A 20,475-nucleotide genomic window follows, 5' to 3' on the forward strand; every position below is an offset into this window, starting at 1 on the left:
AGAAATATTAATTTGGGGGGAAAAAACCATACCAAACAAATAATGCTAGAAATCAATCTTATAATCGCTCAAATGACTATCACATATAAGTTTTAGGGCTTCCCTGGTGGTTGGGAGTCCGCCTTCCGATGCAGGGGACAAGGGTTCATGCCCCGGTCCGGGAAGGTCCTGCGTGCCGCGGGGCGGCTGGGCCCGTGGGCCGTGGCCGCTGGGCCTGTGCGTCCAGAGCCTGTGCTCCGCGTCGGGAGAGGCCACAGCAGTGAGAGGCCTGCTTACCGCAAAAAAAAAAAAAAAAAAGAAAGTTTTACAAATGCCTTTGAAATAAGAATAGTTGTTTTAAAAAGTAGCTGATTACGAGGTTTATAATTAGAATGCCTTTGAAAAACAGACAAGCTAATTAACTTGGGCCCAATTAGCAAAGGGTAAGAGGAAATAAACTCTTCCATAATTAATACTACATGTCTTCTTCCCTTTGGTGAAACTGAGATTAAATTTGAAACTGGTATAGAAAATAATGAAATGAAACCTCTATGACAATTGAAAAAAAAAAAAACACCAATGCCACTAATAATGAACACAATGGGAGGCAAAAAACATATTTTTAAGCAATGATTACTCAAAAGAATGCCTTATAAAAAACTACATATCATAATCAAGTTAAGAAAAAGCTTCAAGACTAGCAGCTGGGCTTTGTGAAACACGTAGGACAACGGAAGGCACTACAAAAGCATTAATCACTCCTAACTACAGTCTGACAGTTCAGTCTTTTCCTTCTTCTTAAGAAGATAGCCAGTGTGAATGTCATTTTTATATCCCCCTGAGTTTTATCATGTTTGGACAGAGAAGCACCAATTTAAAAAAGTATCTGCAATGCCAGCACTGCAGTTTGGAATCACTTAAACTGATGGCCCCACAGGTCTCTCATAAGAGCACTTTAGAACATGATTAAAAATATAGAAATGCCTTTTGGTGTTTCAGTATTAAAGTGGAACCACCACAGATATCCATTTTTTTAAAACTAATGCACTAAAAAGGTCTGTTTATACAGTGTAGTCTTTCAACCCTGTAGCTAGCATCCACGGCTATTTTCCGCTCCGAGAGATCTTGGGCGTCTGGTTGAAGTGTCAGTATGCTTCATGGTGTACAATCCTTTTGGCTGGAAAATCCTGGCAAATATCATGTCATGACCGTTTTGAGCAGTATGCCTTGTAGGTCCTCTGGCAATGCTAAAATAATTGCATCTATGTGTGTCCGTAACTTTTCCATAGTGTCAGGTTTCACAGGTAAATGCTCTCGATCAGCCTGCAACTATATAAGGAACATTTGGAAGCATTTAAATTACCTTTTGAGGCTGTATTAATACAGTATATTCTCTAAATAAACAGTTTTAATGGTCAAAGATTTGGAAACTTCAGACTGAGACCAGAATTTACAGAATCTATAAAAAAGCAAAGAACATGCCACTTTAACAATACAATTGCTGAGCTCGAAAAAAGACTTCATGTAAATTAATAGATAATATCAACACAGACCATGTGGTATTAAATATAAGTCACAATGTTTTTTGTAAAGCTCATTAGACTCCATGTAAATAACAACAACAACAAAAATATATGGCTTCATTATGATCTGCTTGAGTGACCAAGTATTTTCAGTCAGATCTACCATCAATTAACCAATCATAAGTCCTCTCATTTAAAAATTTACTTCTGTGATACATCAAAGCTATCACCTGAAATAAGAGCAAAATAACTTCACAGATCTTTGGCTGCTTTGGCTACATACCAGCTTGTTTTTTAGCTTCAATACAAGGTCTACTGTTTCTACTTCCGTGTGTTTCTGGGTCCAGTGAAGTAAGTCCTAGAAGAATAAACAAATCTCAAATCAGTAAATACTCAAAATAATATTCAAATCGTTCTATTTCAATAGGCAAGGCTACTGGGAAGAAAGGACAGGAAGGAAAAGGAGAACAGGGTATTTAACCCAGACATAGCATTATAGTATAATTCTGTACATAATATTCTGACAATGTGAATCAGATACTTTTTGACATTAGCCAGAATGACTGTCTAATATCCAGAAGTAAAACACAATGGAAGAAATTCCTTTCTGGCCCTTTTAGATCAATCAAGAAAAACAAAATTGGAACTTAAGGTACAATACTAACCCCCAACCCCACTAAGTAGTGAGTAATTTATAAGGTACATCAACTAACAAATCAAGATAATTGCGAACATGAATATATTACTGTATACAAACTTTGCATCTTCAAATAAGCTCTTCCTGGGCTTATTTGTGGCTGCCTTCATGGTATTCTTTCTCTGAAAACCAGTCACTGAGAGTTTATGATTAGAAAGTTAACACTGAGGCTAGCCCACCTCAAGCTAAACACAAATTGAGACTATCCTTTATATTTTTAAAAGTAGCTTAATTTAAAATAGTCTGCTGACAAATTATAGAATACAAAAAAGTCCAGATACAGGAAAAATATATTAATAACTGGGAAAGGTGAATAACGCATGGTGGAAAAGATGTTGAGTTAGACTGCTCGGATCTGAACTCTAACTCCATCCAGTGGTATGCTAGTAAATATTTAACAACTGGCTCTCAGGAAAAGTTCCTGGTTTATACCATTTGCCTGTTGCTGTGGTGTAATTCTCCCTCTGTAGCTGATTTCAAGCTACCAACCTGAGATCACTGAATACAGAGCTGGGAAGAGATGCACACGGCTGGCTCTTGTGAGCCAGTGCAAGTGGGCTCGAGCACACTGCTGGTTCCACTACTTAGCAGTGATGTGATCTGAAGCAAATCACTTAATTAATTAATGGATCACTCAAGTGTCTCAATTAATCACTCAAGTATCTCATAACGCAGATCATAACACACCTACTTCAATGAACTACGAAGATTAAAAGACTATCCATTTAAAGCACCTGCACAGTCCTTGGCACATAGCACATGATCTGGAAAAGTTAGCTATTACTATTTATAAAGTAGTGGATATGGATATAACCTTTATATGAATAACTTTATTTTCAATAGTTGTTAATCATCACACAAACATGCTGTTTTCTAACCTCTTCACAAAGAGCTTCCAGATGGAGTGCCTCCAGTTTCTGGGTCATTTCCTTCCTCCTGGTCTTGAACCAACCATCAAAATTTGGAGATTTTAGAAAATGCCTATAAAAATAAATTTTTAAAAAGCAAAGTTTGATTATGACTTAACTTCCTCTGCTCAATACTTTTTCTACCTATAGCTAGGAGAATCATGTGAAACAATGTAATTTTTTAAAAAAAAGAATATGTTGGATTTCCCTGGTGGTCCAGTGGTAAAGAATCTGCCTTCCAATACAGGGGACGAGGGTTCAAGCCCTGGTTAGGGAACTAAGATCCCACGTGCAGCAGGGCAACTAAGCCTGTGTGCCACAACTACTGAGCTTGCGCGCCTCAACTAGAAAGCCCACACGCCACAACTACAGATCCCACAAGCTCTGGAGCCTGTGCACTGCAACTACAGAGCCCACGCGCTGTGAAGCCCCCGCGCCACAACTAGAGAAGAGAAAACCCGCACGACACAACTAGAGAGAAGCCCACACACTGCAATGAAGATCCTGCATGCAATGAAGATCCTGCATGCCGCAACTAAGATCCGACACAGCCAAAAAATAAAAAAAAAAAAAAAAGAATATGTTTAAGCCCAGTTTTTTGTTTCATTTTTAAATAAAGCTCTATAGATGGATGAAATAGAAAAAAAGGGACCAACCGGTAAAGTCCAATCCAATCGCCTTTTATTCTAGAGGTCAGCTGAGGTCCTGTTTTCTCAAGTGTTTTCATAAATTCTTCTGGAAGGAACTGTCTTAATTGGGGTGGACTCTAGAAAACATGACATACTGTATTTAAAAATTAAAAATGGATATATTCACAGAAGTTAACTGCAGTTAGACAACTCAAATAGGAATTTAACCGAATATATTTATACCTTCCACGGAGAAATGCTTTTCTGCAAAGGCATCAAGCTTGCCACATATCTTTCCTAAATCCAAGAAAAAAAAGTTAGTCAAAGTTAAGTGTTCTTACCCAGAGAGTCTTCAAAAATGTTTAAACTGACCTACTTAAAAAAAGTGGGCTTCCAAGTTTTTCAATCATATGCTCTTTCAATGGACATCAACAACACCATCACCGGTCTCAATAGGTACACTAAATTTAGATTGAATTGAGAAGTCAGACTTTCAATAAAAATTTAACTAAATCTCAGATAATCCAAAGAACTACCTATTTTTTAATGATAATAATTAACCTTATCGAGTAACTGTGTGCCAGAAAATGTACTCAACATTTTACATGCGTGATCTCTTTTAACTCTTGCAACTATCCTTTGTGGCAGGTATTACTGGGAAACTGAGGCTTCAAAAGGCTAAGTAACCTGCCCAAGTTCACACAGCTTGAACTTGAATTCAGGTCTACTTGACTTCAGCCCAAGCTCTTAATTAAGCACTATAGTAAAGTTCACTTACTTAAGCAAGTTGATTTAAATGGAACAAAATAAATTGACATCTATAGACTAAGAGAGAATATTTCTTCCCGAAGTATAATAGCAAAGATTTCCAGACTGCCCTCCTATAATATTCTTAGATAGATTACATTAACAACTACACGAGTCTCTCTCTGATGCAGTCTCCAGACTAGGACCACATCATGGTACTGCCTTATACTGTGAGGCATAACTTATAGTAATTTAACATGATGTTCCACTGAACTTCAAAAAATAACTATATCATCTAGTCATTTATTTCATAAATATTTATTGAGTGCTACCATGTGACAGACTGAGGAAAAGGTAATGAACAAGACAGATAAGGAACTATATCACGGAACTACATTCTCACAGGTATCATATCAAATTGTGCTCAAGAAAATAATATCAGATTTCAAAACTTCTGCTCTTTCCATTATAGTAAATGCAGATGATAATGGCAGCTACCTCATAGAGTTGTTAGGAGAATTAAACAAATTGTTGGTCTCTAGCGCCAGTGCTTGGCAGTCTTAAGAAAGCACCTGCTTAGCTCTGCATAGTGAAGTTCTTCTTCCCAGTGAAATCTATTTAGCCCAGACCACGATCCTAGGGAGTTGCTATTTAATTCTTTAGAAAGTATAATCAGTAAACATGTTTTTTCACCTGCACAGTATCCTGGGAATGTAATATTGGAAGTCTTGGGTATGCTCTGCAAGGAATAGGTACTATTGTAGGATCTTGGACTAATAATAGAATCCTAAAATGTTCAACCTCATCTCTACCCCATTGCCTCCTTCAACCAGTTCAAGCTTTGTCCTGATACCTCAGATGAAATGGAAATATGAGCATACAGCATCACTGCTTAAAACCTCCCCATCTGCTCGGGGAGCACAATCTGACTCTCTTAGCATGAAATAAAAAGTACCGATCATGGGCTTCCCTGGTGGCACAGTGGTTGAGAGTCCGCCTGCCAATGCAGGGGACGCGGGTTTGTGCCCCAGTCCGGGAAGATCCCACATGCCGCGGAGCGGCTGGGCCCGTGAGCCATGGCCACTGAGCCAGTACGTCAGGAGCCTGTGCTCCGCAACAGGAGAGGCCACAACAGTGAGAGGCCCGCGTACCGCAAAAAACAAACAAACAAAAAAAAAGGTACCGATCAAAAAATAAATAAATAACATCAGAGAAAGAAGCTCCAGTAGAACATTTTAAGGTGCAAAATTCAATAATTATATAATATTTCATAAAAATTATCTCATTTAAGATTCACAACAACCCTGAAAAGTCTTTAGGGAAAGTGTAATCAGCCACATTTTACAGATAAACAAATTGAGGGTCAAAGAAAGGAAGTGACTTACCAAATTACACAGCTAATACCAGAATAAAGAATTCAGGTGTCTTGCAAAGGGCTCTATTTTAATCACTACACACATGAGCAAGCAAAACACTTTAAGATAAAGTTTTGGTGGATGAAAAAAACATTCATGTGCCCTTCAACAAATCATTAAATTAAGCAAATACGTATGCTAACTTACTAATGGAATGATGAAGCTTTGTGTCAGTTCCAAAAAATAACGTCGGAGAATAACGCTTTGAGCCTCAGAAGGACGCTTCTGTTGTACACCCTTAAAAGAGGAAAAAAATGAGAACCTATACTCTAGTGTCAGAGAATACAAAACAATGAATGCTTATAGAAGTTTAGCTGATATGTAAATATGTATTTTACTTGATGGGAAAGAAACCCTAGATCTTCATCTTGAAGTAATTTAATGTGAAGTTCACTGTGCAATATCCTGTAAAAAACCCTTAGAGCAAAATATAAGACATTCATCCCATACTTTAAAATATTAGCTCACAACAAAGACTATATTTATTTCATACTTGTTGTATTAATAATATTTACATTTTCCAAAAAAATGCTAACTATCCTATTAGGTATTAAGCTACCTCATAGTACAGTCCACGACTTTCTCACTATAACTCCTAAGTTTTCAGGAAGATTGGCACTAGGTTGGTAGCTGCAGTCCCATATTTCTAGCCCATAATTGCTGCTACATTAGTCTCCTGATTTTCATGAAGCTTTGGCTCAAAGTCCAGAGTCCAGAAAGACCTCTTTTCATATTATTGTACATAAAGCACATGTTGCTTTACTGGATACTGCATACCTGAGTAAGGAAATTTAAATTAATAATATGAGCAAGTAATCACCTTCTGCAATTGTTTCATGATTTCTTCATCTCTATTTAGATATGGCTTATAAGAAGTATAAACTCCTAAGAAGTAAAGAAAAGAAAATGAGGTAAGCAGTATGACCCATTTACCCATATAGTATATGTTTTAAAAATTAATAAAAGTCAATACCAGGTTTAGAATCCAGAGTCTTTAGGTTCTTCAATTTTTTCACTTTAACCTGCTTAGGAATTTCACCTGAAGGAAACATCATAAAGATTCTTACAGTTATTTGAATTTCACATATCACACAACTGGAATCTTCTAGGACTGATAATCCACTAACTGTTATTTACTTAGTCAGGGATGTTGTAGCTAAGGTATTCTTAACATCAGTGAATATTTAAGAGTTTATTCCTAGTGCTTTAAAACTGGATAAAGGGAACACTGGGCTATATAACAGCATTACAGAAACAATTGTGTAAATTATATAAAATGGATATTTGATCTTTCATTAATATCTATCATTACTTTAAAATCTTCCTTTTTGTCACTCAACTTAAAATTTAAAATCTTTGTGCTAAACATATGAAACATGAATAAGATACCATTTTGAATATGATGCCAAATATAATACCATTTAAGAGTAAAGAGAATTGAAAGCAACTCCTAAGTTAGTATGAAGATGTAGTATTCAAAGATTTTTTTTCTGGTACCGCCCCAAATTCTGCTTTTGCAGTGGAGAAACACTGCCACCAGGTGGTGATAGTGGAAGCCACAACCACAGGCCTGAGCCACAGGTGGACTGGACTCTGGACTCCTAAGCAGGGGTGCTGTGTTGCAAAAAGGAGTATGAAGTAAAAGAGAGAAAAGATTACAGGATGAAATATATACTTTGTTGAATACTGCTCCTGGGTAGAAAGAAAATCTGAAGACATGTGCAGCAAGGAAAGAGAAGAAAGTGAGCTACTGTAGCTCTGTGGAGGAGATTTAAAAACAAGAGGCTTTGGGGATAGACCGAGAAACAACAGGAAAGAGTCCAGAAACACTCAGGTTTCTGGAATGTTTCTGATTTATTAGCTCACAGTTTTTACTTTGTCAACTTATTCCATATATTCCCACATGCTAATTCTTATTTATTTATTTATTTTTTGGCTGCATTGGGTCTTTGTTGCTGCACGCAGGCTTTCTCTAGTTGAGGTGAGCAGGGGCTGCTCTTTGTTGTGGTGCATGGGCTTCTTATTGCAGTGGCTTCTCTTCTTGAAGAGCAGGGGCTCTAGGCGCGCGGGCTCCAGTAGTTGTGGCGTGCAGGCTCAGTAGTTGTGGCGCGCGGGCTCAGTGGTCGTGGTGCACGGGCTCTAGGCACGTGGGCTCAGGAGTTGTGGCTCGCGGGCTCTAGAGCACAGGCTCAGTAGTTGTGGAGCACGGGCTTAGTTGCTCCGTGGCATGTGGGATCTTCCCAGACCAGGTATCAAACACGGGCCCCCTGCATTGGCAGGCGGATTCTTAAACCACTGCGCCACCAGGGAAATTCCCCCACATACTAATTCTTATGAGAATGTCTCTCATCTTGAATGTTATCTCGTGGTTTTGCTTTCCAGAGTTCAGAGTAGCTTTTTGTCAGAAGATTTGTAAAACTTTTTTTTCTTGAAGTGCAGAATTAATACATATTTAACTATACAGATAACTAAATTCAAATCACTATCTGCCTCTGACTCTGAGAACCCAAAGAACATCACATGTCAAAACCACAACGCTTTGAATAAGTCTAAATATTTCTGTGCCTACTTTCTGGTTCCTTTTGTCTAGATCACAAAGGACTTGCAACTCCTGTATCCACCAATGCCATTTATTATATATTATTTCCTGAAATTCACTGTGCAGAGGAACCAAATATCAGGGAAGAGAATAATTCAGCAGTAGGTTTCATATATTCTTTACATTCAATAAGTTCTAGGTAATAATGAAGATATATAGTGATCCATATCAGCTTTTTTTAAAAGGCAAAGACAAGAATACTACCTGCGCAGCAATCTTCACTCACACAATTCCCCTCTGATTCAAGGGACCTCATCAGGTGTAAGATGCATACTGAACTCTAACCCTAGCCACCATAATTCTTACACTGTAGTACATAACAGACATAAAGAAAACTAGTCATAAAGATACACTATTGCCAAAAAAAGTTAAATGGTATTTGTCAAATATGTCTGGAAAATAAAATAAGAATGCCAGAAAATGAACTGAAGTCCTACAATTACAGCTGTTTAATTAAAAAATACTTATTCAATGTCTGTTATGTACATGCACATAAGAGAGGGGTTTAACATTATTAAATTAATAATGTTCTGCACCTCTGCACATTTGCATAAGAATCTTCTACATTTAGGTCAAACGTTTTACCTTTGATTAAATCATCAAACCCAATTTCTGGCTAGAAATTCAGTTTATAATGTGATCCAATATACACTAGTAGAATTACTTTCTCTTTGAGGAATACTTGTTCAGTACCATTATCCTAGCATTACATTTCTTCATTTAATAGGATTTGGGTGAACTAAAACTAGGTATAACCCATAAGAAGTAATCCCTTTATAGCACAAGGAATGATCCCTCTGCAGGGTTAAAACTATATATATGTTTCTAATAAAGCTACGAACTTCTGGGCCCAGGAGAGCAAAATCTCAGTTCTGCTATGCCTTCCCTGCTGGTCCTACAGAACATACTTTATCTGCAGTTTTACTGACCCTCTCAGATAGTCTTGAATTTTCAAAGCCAGGATCCTAGGCAGAGCTGTTGTGTTTCCTAACTTGTGTAGCATATGCAGTGGTCCTAGTCTTGAGATCAATGGGTAGAAAAGAAATATACCCAAGATATATGCCCAGTATTCATAAATTAAAAGACAAATGGATTTTCATGAATGTGATACCAAAAACAAGAGACAATAAAAGAAAATATTGATAAACTGGACTTCATCAAAATTAAAAACTTCCGCACATCAAAGGATACTATCAAGAGAGTGAAAAGACAACCCAGAGGAGAATATATTTACAAAGCATACATCTAATAAGGCATTAGTATCCAGAATATAAAGAAATACAACTCAACGAAAAAACCAACCCAATTAAAAAACGGGCAAAGTGGACTTCCCTGGTGGTGCAGTGGTTAAGAATCTGCCTGCCAATGCAGGGGACACGGGTTTGATCCCTGGTCCGGGAAGATCCCACATGCTGCAGAGCAACTAAGCCTGTACGCCACAACCGGCTGAGCCTGTGCTCTGGAGCCCACGAGCCACAACTACTGAGCCCACGTGCCACAACTACCGAAGCCCATGCGCCTAGAGCCCGTGCTCCACAACAAGAGAAACCACCACGATGAGAAGCCTGCGTACCGCAACGAAGAGTAGCCCCCACTCACCACAAATAGAGAAAGCCCGTGCGCAGCAGTGAAGACCCAACAGAGCCAAAAATAACTAAATAAATTAAAACAAACAAACAAAAAAAAAAAAATGGGAAAAGGACTTGGAAAGACATTTCCCCAAAGGAGACATAGAAATGGTCAATGAGCACATGAAAAGGTGCTCAACATTACTAATCATTAGGGAAATGTAAATCAAAACTACAATAAGATACCACCTCACACCCATTAGGCTACTATCAAGAAAACAGAAAATAAGTATTGGTGAGGATGTGGAGAAACTGATACCCTGCGCACCACTGGTGAGAATGTAGAATGAAAACAGTATGGCAGTTCCTCAAAAAATTAAACATGATGACTATATGGTCCAGCAATTCCACTTTTAGATATACAGTTGACCCTTGAACAACATGGGTTTGAACTGCCTGGGTCCACTTATACATGAATTTTTTCTTTTTTTGATGAATATATACAGTACTACAAGATTTGCAGTTGGCTGAATCCACCGATGTGGAACTGTGGATACAAAGGGCCAACTATGGGAGTTGAACATCCTCAGATTTTGGTATCTGTGGCAGGTCTTGGACCCAATCCTCTGTTGATACCAAGGGATGACTATATACCCAAAAGAAGTGAAAGCAGGGACTGGAGATATTTGTACACCCATGTTCACAGTATTATTCACATAGCTAAAAGATGGAAACAAGCCAAGTATCCATCAACAGATGAATGGATAAGCAAAATGTGGTATATACATATGATGGAATATTTTTCAGCCTTAAAAAGGAAGGAAGTTTTGACACATACTACAACATGGATGAACCTTGAGGACATTATGCTCAGTGAAATAAGCCAATCACAAAAGGACAAGTAGGTAGAGTAGGTAGAATTCCACTTACATGAGATACCCAGAGTAGTCAGATTCACAGAGACAGAAAGTGGAATGGTAGTTGCCAAGGGTGGGGGGTGGGGCGACGTGGAATGAATAGGGAGCTACTGTGCAACAGTTTCAGTTCTGCAAAATGAAAAGAGTTCTGTGGGTAGATGGTGGTGATGGCAGCACAACCATGTCAATGTACTAACTGCCACTGAACTGTACGCTTAAAAAATGATTAAGATGGTAAATTTTATGTTATATATATTTTACCACAGCTTTTTAAAAAAAGGAATAACATTCTAATACATGCTAGAGCATGGATGAATCTTGAAAATGTTATGCTAAGTGAAATAAGCCAGACACTAGAGGAGAAATACTGTATGATTCATAGAAACAGAAATTAGAATAGAGTTCACTAGGGGCTGGGAGAGGAATGAAGAGTTATTGCTTCATGGCTACAGATCTTCTGTTTGAGATGATGCAAAGTTCTATAAATGGATAGGGCTGACAGTTGCACAACACTGTTAATGTACTTAATGCCACTGAATTGTATACTTCAAAATTGTTAGAATGGTAAACTTTATATTATATATATTTTGCTATAATAAAAAAAATTTTAAGATAAGTGGGAAAAAGTATCATAAACATACTAAACTTAATGAAATTTTGCACGTCTGTTAAGACCTGTGCTCAAACGACACAGTCCAGTCCCAGAAATAAATACTACAGTCTTGCTCAAAATTATTTAAACACCCCTGGTGTCATTGCTCACAAAGTATCACCTCTACTAATTGAACAAGGACCAAACTGAGGACATTGACACTCTCTACCATCCACTCCTCAATGACCACTAAGGATCTGTAAAACATAATGTTTCCATACAACATCATCACTCTCCTATAGAAAAAGTGATTACCTTTTTCTATATGATATGGTCCAAATACTCTGGTGACAGAAATAATCAGAGGGAACACAGCATCTCATCCCTAAAAATAGGCTGCTTAAAATAAAGTGTAGGGCTTCCCTGGTGGTGCAGTGGTTGGGGGTCCGCCTGCCGATGCAGGGGGCACGGGTTCGTGCCCCAGTCCGGGGGGATCCCGCATGCCGCGGAGCAGCTGGACCCATGGGCCATGGCTGCTGGGCCTGCACGTCCGGAGCCTGTGCTCTGCAACGGGAGAGGCCACAGCGGTGAGAGGCCCGCGCACCACAAAAACAAAAAAAAACAAAAAAAATAAAGTGTAATTAATATTCCATATATGACCTTATGCCCATTTTGAAAAATAAACTCAAGAAGTGTCCCCTTCCCTCCCCTGGTCCTAGGTCCTACTTTTAAATGGTAACTTCACCTGTCTGAAGAGGATTCCCAGAGCAGCAAAAATATTAGCTATCCAGACATCACAAGAAAAGAACATCCCTCATGGATAAAGATGTAAAAACCCTCAAAAAAAATTAGCAAACTAATAATAATAATAATAATAATAAAGGACTATACACCATAACCAAAAGGGATTTACTTAAGGAATGTAAGGTTGGTTTAACATAAAAAATCGATTAATTTAGTATACTGTATTAATCAAGGGCAAAAAGTACACGATGATCTCTACAGATACAGAAAAAGCATTTAACAAAATTCAACACCAATTCATTATAATCTTTTTCAACAAACTAGGAACAGAGGGCTACTTCCTCAACTTGATAAAGGACATCTGTGGAAAACCTACATCTAACATCATAATTAGTCCTGTATATTGAAAACTACAAAACATTGCTGAGAAAAATTAGAGAAGATCTAAACAATGGAGAGACATTCTAAGTTCCTGCAATGGGAGACTCAGTATTTTTAAGATGGCAATTCTCCTCCAAGCTGATTACATATTCCCTATGTAATCAACACAAGCCCTAACAAAATCCCAGTTAGCTTTTTTGTTTTCTGCCCAGTTGGCAAAAATTGGCAAAGTAATCCTAAAATTTATATGGAAATGCAAAACACTATTTTGAAAAAGAACAATAAAGCTGGAAGACATATTTCCTGATTTCAAAACTTACTATAAAATTACAGTAATCAAGAGGTTGTACTGGTATAAAGATAAGACATATAGATCAATGCAACAGAAACAAGAGTCCAGAAATAAACCCTTAGGTTTATGGCCAACTGATTTTCCAAAAAGGCATCGATGCAATTCAATGGCAAAAGGATAGTCTTTTCAACAAATGATGCTAAGACAACTGGATATCAACATGCAAAAAAAGATGATTTTATACCCTTACACCACAACATAAACAAAAATTAACTCCAAGTGGTTCCTAAATGTAAGTGCTAACACAATAAAATTTTTAGAAGAAAATCTTTGTGATCTTGGGTTAGGCAACAAGTTCTTAGATAAACATCAAAAGCCTAATTCATAAAATAAAAAAACTGATAAACTAGACTTCATCAAAATTAAGTACTTTTGCACTTCAAAAGACGTCCTTAAGAAAACAAAAAAGAGGGCTTCTATGGTGGCACAGTGGTTAAGAGTCCACCTGCCAATGCAGGGAACCCGGGTTCGAGCCCTGGTCCGGGAGGGTCCCACATGCTACAGAGCAGCTAAGCCTGTGCAGCACAACTACTGAAGCCCGCACACCTAGAGCCCGTGCTCTGCAACAAGAGAAGCCACCACAATGAGAAGCCCGCACACCGCAACGAAGAGTAGCCCCCGCTCGCTGTAACTAAAGAAAGCCCGCATGCAGCAACAAAGACCCAGCGCAGCCGGGCTTCCCTGGTGGCGCAGTGGTTGAGAGTCCGCCTACTGATGCAGGGGACACGGGTTCGTGCCCCGGTCCGGGAAGATCCCACATGCCGCGGAGCGGCTGGGCCCGTGGGCCATGGCCGCTGAGCCTGCGCGTCGGAGCCTGTGGTCCGCAATGGCAGAAGCCACAACAGTGAGAGGCCCGCGTATTGCAAAAAAAAAAAGACCCAATGCAGCCAAAAATAAATAACTTAATTAATTAAAAAAAAAAGAGAAGTCAAATACTGTGAGAAAATATCTGCAAATCATATATCTGAAAACAAACTTGTGTCCAAAATAAAGACCTTGTACAACAAAATAATAAGACAAATAACCTAATTTTAAAATGGACAAAAGATTTAAATCAACATTTCATAAAAGAAGATACACAAATGATTAATAAGTAGATGAAAAGATGCTCAACATCATTAGTCAATAAGAAAAAGCAAATTAAAACCAGCATTTTAAACCCACTAGAATGGTTATAATGAAAAAAAAAGACCATATCAAATGTTGGCAGGGACGTGAGGAAACAGGAACCCTCATACACTGCTGGTAAGAATGTAAAATAGTGGGTCACTTCAGAAAACAGTTAGGCAGTTTCTTATAAAGTTAAACAGACTTATCAACCCATGCTACTTTACCAGTGATCTTTGCAAAAGTTCCTCTACTTACAGCCCCAACAGAAAGCCTTTTCTTATTGGAAAAAAACAATAAACAGTAGTCTACTATATTACGATTAATCAAATAGTCTAGATTAATAGGAAAAAAACAAGAAAGTAAATGTCAAGATTAAATTAAGATTAAAAACAAAAAACCTTTCCATATCTTCTCATAGATGAGACTCCAGTGACTGCTGTGCTCTGAACTATCAGACAGAACACTAATGAAATGGCAAGGGACCATGATATTTACAGAGTGCCATAAGTCAGATACTGTGTTCAATCCTCCCAGCAGACAAAGAATTGCAGGCTTAAAGAGGCTGTTCTGCCTAAGGTCACACAGATCTGACGGCCAAGGTAAAGCCCTTTGCCCTTTCCTCTACTTCATAAGGTTTCTAAGGATTTCAGTCTAAGATTGAGTCTAATATTTGTAAATAATATGATTTAAAATGTTATTCCCGGGGCTTCCCTGGTGGCGCAGTGGTTGAGAATCTGCCTGCTAATGCAGGAGACACGGGTTCGAGCCCTGGTCTGGGAGGATCCCACATGCCGCGGAGCAACTAGGCCCGTGAGCCACAACTACTGAGCCTGCGCGTCTGGAGCCTGTGCTTCGCAACAAGAGAGGCTGCGATAGTGAGAGGCCCGCGCACCGCAATGAAGAGTGGCCCCCGCTTGCCACAACTAGAGAAAGCCCTTGCACAGAAACGAAAACCCAACACAGCAAAAATAAATTAATTAATTAATAAACTCCTACCCCCAACATCTAAAAAAGAAAAAAAATTAAAAAAAAAAAAAATGTTATTCCCTAATATGTCATCTAGATTTATTTATATTCCAGAAGGGATATTTTATAAAATAATCATATTAATGTCTTAAATATAATACCCATGTACACCGAAGGAAAAGTCTTTAAAAGTAACATATCATAAAGTTATTAGAAATATTTTAGATAGCTCACTTCTCAACTATTTTCATGGAAAATTCAGGAATGTCCAGTGAGAAAATGTCAGAGGTACCATTAAATTGTCATCCAGGTTAACAAAATTGCCAACTTCAGAATCATTTACTCATTTAGTAAACATTCACTGAACAGCTACCATGAATAAGGTACTACATGTCTTTTTTCAAGGAAAGCACAGCCTTTTGACCACTTCCTTAATCAATACCAGTGCCATAGAAATGTGTAATTCTTGTTTGGAGTCCTCGTTGAGAATTTTGTGTCAAATTGATTAATTAGAACTTTCTATAAGGTTTTATTCAAGCAGTCTTGGAAAATCCTGTTTAATTGGGCTTATACATATACAAAAAGTAGCTCAAATTTTTGAGGTTTCATGAAACCTCAAAATAATTCAATGTTTAAAACACTGTAAGTGCATTTTTTTGGTAGGTAGACACGATGGGTTATACATATAAGAATCTGTATATTTTAGCTGGAAGTTATGCTCTTCTCCAAAGGCTTTTATTCAAGTTGCCTCAAAGAAGGTTGCCATCAACATAATTAAAAAGTAACGAAGCAGTGAAAACAAAGGAAGAAATAAACCTGCTCATCCACCTTACATACTAAAACAAGAACACCAAGTTTATACTTTACCTGCAGGTTTAAGGTCTCCTATCCGAATAATGTGGGGCCAGTGCTGGAGTGTTTTTGCAAAAAAAGGGTTGGTTACTCCTAATATGACTGAGGGCCTACATTAAAACAAAACAAAACAAAACCAAAGTGAGGAAAAAATGAATGTTCCATCAGTTTACAATTTATTTTGAGTGAACTACTGTTTACTCTAAGTTTACTAAGATAATCTTTTCCTTCATTGGTACCACATATCAACTACATTCCAGGCACCATTTTTAGCACTAGGTATATAAAGATGGAAAGACACAGTCTTTCTAAAAGCACACAGGAAAAGCGGTATACATAACCAATTATAATACCAGAAATTAGAATACAGTGAAGGTGGTATAAAATGTACAATTATTACAAAGGAGAAACTATGTCTACCAGGGGATTAAAGGACAGCCTCACCAAAGAGATGACATTTGCACAAAGCTATGAAAGATGAATAGGAGGGTTTTTTTGAAGGACAGTTGATATATAACATGATATAAGTTACGAACAGGAGTCTTTTGCCAGGGGGATAATGGAAGAAAATGTGATGCAGGAGAATGAATAGTATGTGCAAAGCAATGAAGTGAGATCACGGTCTGTTTGTAAAACTACATATAGCTCAGCATTCTTAGAGCACAAAGCAGGAAGAATGAATAGTCAGAAATGAAAGCAGATGGGCAGATGCTGGCCAGATCATTCAGTACCAACTTAATATGCTAAGAAATTCAGATGTTATCTTGTAGGCAAACAGAAGCTACTAGAGAACTGAGTGGAGGAATGCTACATGAACAAAAATGTACTTATCAGAAAGATCACTCTGGGGGAAATTTGGAAGATGCTCTGCAAAAAGGGGAAGAGGTTTGGGAAAAGCAACAGCAAATACGAGAAAGACTGGAGGCAGTCAGACTAGGAAGAGAGCTCTGGAAAGAAGGTAACAAATGTTATGAGAGATATTTTAGGATGTTGAGTTGACAGAATTTGGTAAAACTTCACGTGGAGCACATTGAGAACGAGAAATTTATGACAATTTAGGTTTTTGATAACTAAGTGAAAAGAAGCACCATTCATGAAGTAGGAAGAGGCATGGAACTAGGGAAGAAAAGAAGGAGACAAAAAGAATTCAGTTTGAACATGTTTAATTTTGGGTGCCATTAAGATGTCCAGGTGGCAATACGATAAAAAAACAACAACAAAAACCTGGACAGAGGTCGAGACCTTGCAAAGATTTGAACTAGGAAGATAAATTTCAGTCATCAGTATATAGGTGTTAACAGAGACTGTGGGTACAGATAAGACTGTACAGAAAGAAATATCAGTCTGAAATCAGAACCCAGAACACAATACTGGAGAACACCAACATTTAAGGGGTTGGCAGAGAAAAAGAAGTCTGCACAGGAGACTGAGATGCACCAGCCAGGTGAGACGGTACCAAAGATTAAAATGTTTTCAACGTCAATAGAGTAAGTGTTACAAGAAAGGGAAGGCAAGAAAAACAGGACAATAATGTGCCCACAGGTTCAAGGCAGTGAGAAAGGTCTTGATGACTTTGGCAAGAACTTCAGCAGAGATGAAGAAATCAACCTGCAACGAACTGAGAAGCAACCAGGAAACCAAGAAGTGGAGAGGGTAAATGGAAATTTTTGTTGTTATTCTAGAAACAGCTATGAAAAGAAGGTGAACAACAGAGCAGGAACTAAAGGGGAAAGGTAAGATATTCTTTCCCCTTTTACAGATTGGGAAGAATTTTTATATGTTTATATGCTGATTCAATGAAGAGGGAGAAGGAAAAGGAAGTTATAGAGCAAGAAGAGATAACTGATGCTATAAGGGGTCCTGAAGTAAAGAATGAAGACAGAAGTAAAAGTAGTCAGATAGCTATTAAATTAGAGGAATTAGCTATTAATTAGTGGAAGACAATATAGCTTCCACTAACAAATAAGATCATTCAAAGAAAATAGGATAATGACTCTTGAAATGTGAAATTATTACCAGCAGCTCCTCAAAGCTTCCTTTATAAAATCAATCTGCCAGTAAGTCCAAAATTTAAACTTTTCAATTATTACCAAAAATAATTCTACATAATTTGGTTATAAAGTAATACTTGGTCAATAAAAGTTATTTTGTTTACTCACGGGGCTTGAGTACGGGTGGTATATTCTTTGAATTCACTATCATGAATAGTGAAATAAGGTCGGAAATCACTGAAGTACTTTAATGGAGAAATACAGCTGTAGAGCAAGAATAACATGTAAAACAAAGGACAGAAATTAAAGGCCCTACTCAATAACTGTGAAATATCTATACACAGAGTTTACCCCTGTGGGATCATCTATCTATAACTCATTTCAGGAAACTAGAAAGACAAATGGAAAAATGTAATGTAGATGGCATACCAAAAACACACTGGATCTGGGGCAGAAGACGGGGTGAAATTCTGGCTCTATCATTCATTAGCTACATACCTTTTACTAGACACTGACCATTCACACAACTGATTTTTATCAGGTGCTCACTTTATGTAAGTGAATGAATGTGCTTATTGCCCAGAAAAACAAAAACATGGAATCTGAATGAATTTTCTCATCAATAAATGGTGCTATAATGAGCACTACCTTCTTACAGGATTATTGTGTAGATAATGCAATGAGTGTGCAAACATAACACAGGTGGTAAACTGTTGCAACTATCACCATGAGGAACCAAATATACTCACTTAACAAGTGCCAATACAGTCTCTGACGACTCTGATGGTGACGGTGCCATGACCACGAGGGGCTCACCCAACAGCACCAGCTCCCAAAGCATCTGACTATGAAGGAAAACTGGGCAGAAACACCTGAAAGGTGATTATGCAGCAGAGACACTGTTATTTATCCATCCCTGTTTTTTTTAAGTTCCCATATAATCATTCTAAAAACTTCACATTGATACAATTCTTCCAGCTATGTGTACCCTGACCTGATATACAAATTCATTTAGAATATGGTGATGCGGACCTCCCTGGTGGTGCAGTGGTTAAGAATCCACCTGCCGGGCTTCCCTGGTGGCGCAGTGGTTAAGAATCCGCTTCCCAATGCAAGGAACACAGGTTTGAGCCCTGGTCCAGGAAGATCCCACATGCCGCGGAGCAACTAAGCCCGTGCTCCACAACTACTGAGCCTGCGCTCTAGAGCCCGTGAGCCACAGCTACTGTAAGCCCACGTGCCTACAGCCCGAGCTCCGCAACAAGAGAAGCCACCGCAATGAGAAGCCCGCGCACTGCAACGAAGAGTAGGCCCCGCTCACTGCAACTAGACAAAGCCCACGTACAGCAATGAAGAACCGACACAGGCAAAAAATAATAATAATAATAATATGGTGATGCACATAGATATAAGTTCCTTTTATCCACACAAAAATATATAGCAATTTTACTTGTTCAAAGTTTTACAAAATTAAATGTAATATATTGACACACAGAATGGCTAACAAACGATAAAAGCATATAAAATAATTATTAAATTATTGTACCATATAGTATATCTAGTTTATCAATATTGCTGTTACATTTGAATTTCTACTCTATTTTGAAGGAAACAAGAAAAATTAATTTTCCAAAGGATGTTTACTGGATGTACTTAATTTCAAAGCCAATGCTTTCAATATTAAAGAATGAGGAAAACAAATCACAAGGAGGCGTTCTAACACCAAACGACAGAATGCTTTTCTAAGCAGATCCTCCCCCTACAGAAATGTTGCATATTTTTACAGTTGCCCTGGAATTAGGCAGAAGCCTGTAGGACAAAACTCTGGTACATTATCTAGCCTAAGTTAATTTGATAACTTTTAATTATTTAGTAATTTCCTCCTAGTAGGGTCAAAATTTTTCCTAGTAGATTAGAGGGAAAAAAACACTACATTATCTATGTATAAAAATCATAACCAAAGGACTTTCCTGGTGGCACAGTGGTTAAGACTCCACGCTCCCAATGCAGGGGGCCCGGGTTCAATCCCTGGTCAGGGAACTAGATCCCACATGCATGCTGCAACTAAGAGTTCACATGCCACAACTAAGGAGCCTGCTGACCGCAACTAAAGAGCACACGTGCCGCAGCTAAGGATGCCGCCTGCTGCAACTAAGATCCAGTGCAACCAAATAAATAAAGTAAATGTTAAAAAAAAAAAAAGTAACCAATCTACCTACCTGAAAACATACACACACAAGAAAGAAAAGGAAAAAAATACAAGTAACTTTTAAGTGTAAAAATATGAAACAAATTTGTGAGATGGAAATTAGGGAAAGTTCATTTTAACTATTCAAAGGCAAGAAGAGAAATGTGAAGGAAGGGCAAAAAAACAAAAATAAAAACAATAAACAGTTCAAGGATAAGGCAAAGGAGCTCTTCCTCCTTCCTTCCTAAACAATTCAATCCTACAGCAAAACACAGTGCATGGTAGGCATCTCTGCCAAGAGGGAAAGAGAGCCCTGT

General features: G+C 38.0%; 1 protein-coding gene across 1 annotated transcript in view; it reads right to left on the reverse strand.

Moving 5' to 3' along the window:
• Nucleotides 1-410: 410 nt before the first annotated feature.
• Nucleotides 411-20,475, reverse strand: part of DENND6A (DENN domain containing 6A) — a 53,540-nt gene continuing 33,475 nt past the window's right edge. The window contains exons 10-20 of the mRNA XM_007451769.1: nt 18,720-18,842; nt 18,139-18,234; nt 15,995-16,089; nt 6,872-6,937; nt 6,719-6,783; nt 6,046-6,135; nt 3,980-4,033; nt 3,764-3,873; nt 3,078-3,180; nt 1,786-1,860; nt 411-1,308 (exon numbers count right to left, since the gene is read on the reverse strand). Coding sequence (XP_007451831.1) covers nt 1,177-1,308; nt 1,786-1,860; nt 3,078-3,180; nt 3,764-3,873; nt 3,980-4,033; nt 6,046-6,135; nt 6,719-6,783; nt 6,872-6,937; nt 15,995-16,089; nt 18,139-18,234; nt 18,720-18,842 — 1,009 coding nt within the window. The 3' untranslated portion in view covers nt 411-1,176. The remainder of the gene's footprint in view (nt 1,309-1,785; nt 1,861-3,077; nt 3,181-3,763; nt 3,874-3,979; nt 4,034-6,045; nt 6,136-6,718; nt 6,784-6,871; nt 6,938-15,994; nt 16,090-18,138; nt 18,235-18,719; nt 18,843-20,475) is intronic.

Source organism: Lipotes vexillifer, unplaced genomic scaffold, assembly GCF_000442215.2.
Source record: "Lipotes vexillifer unplaced genomic scaffold, Lipotes_vexillifer_v1.1 scaffold521, whole genome shotgun sequence".
Classification (NCBI taxonomy): domain Eukaryota; kingdom Metazoa; phylum Chordata; class Mammalia; order Artiodactyla; family Lipotidae; genus Lipotes; species Lipotes vexillifer.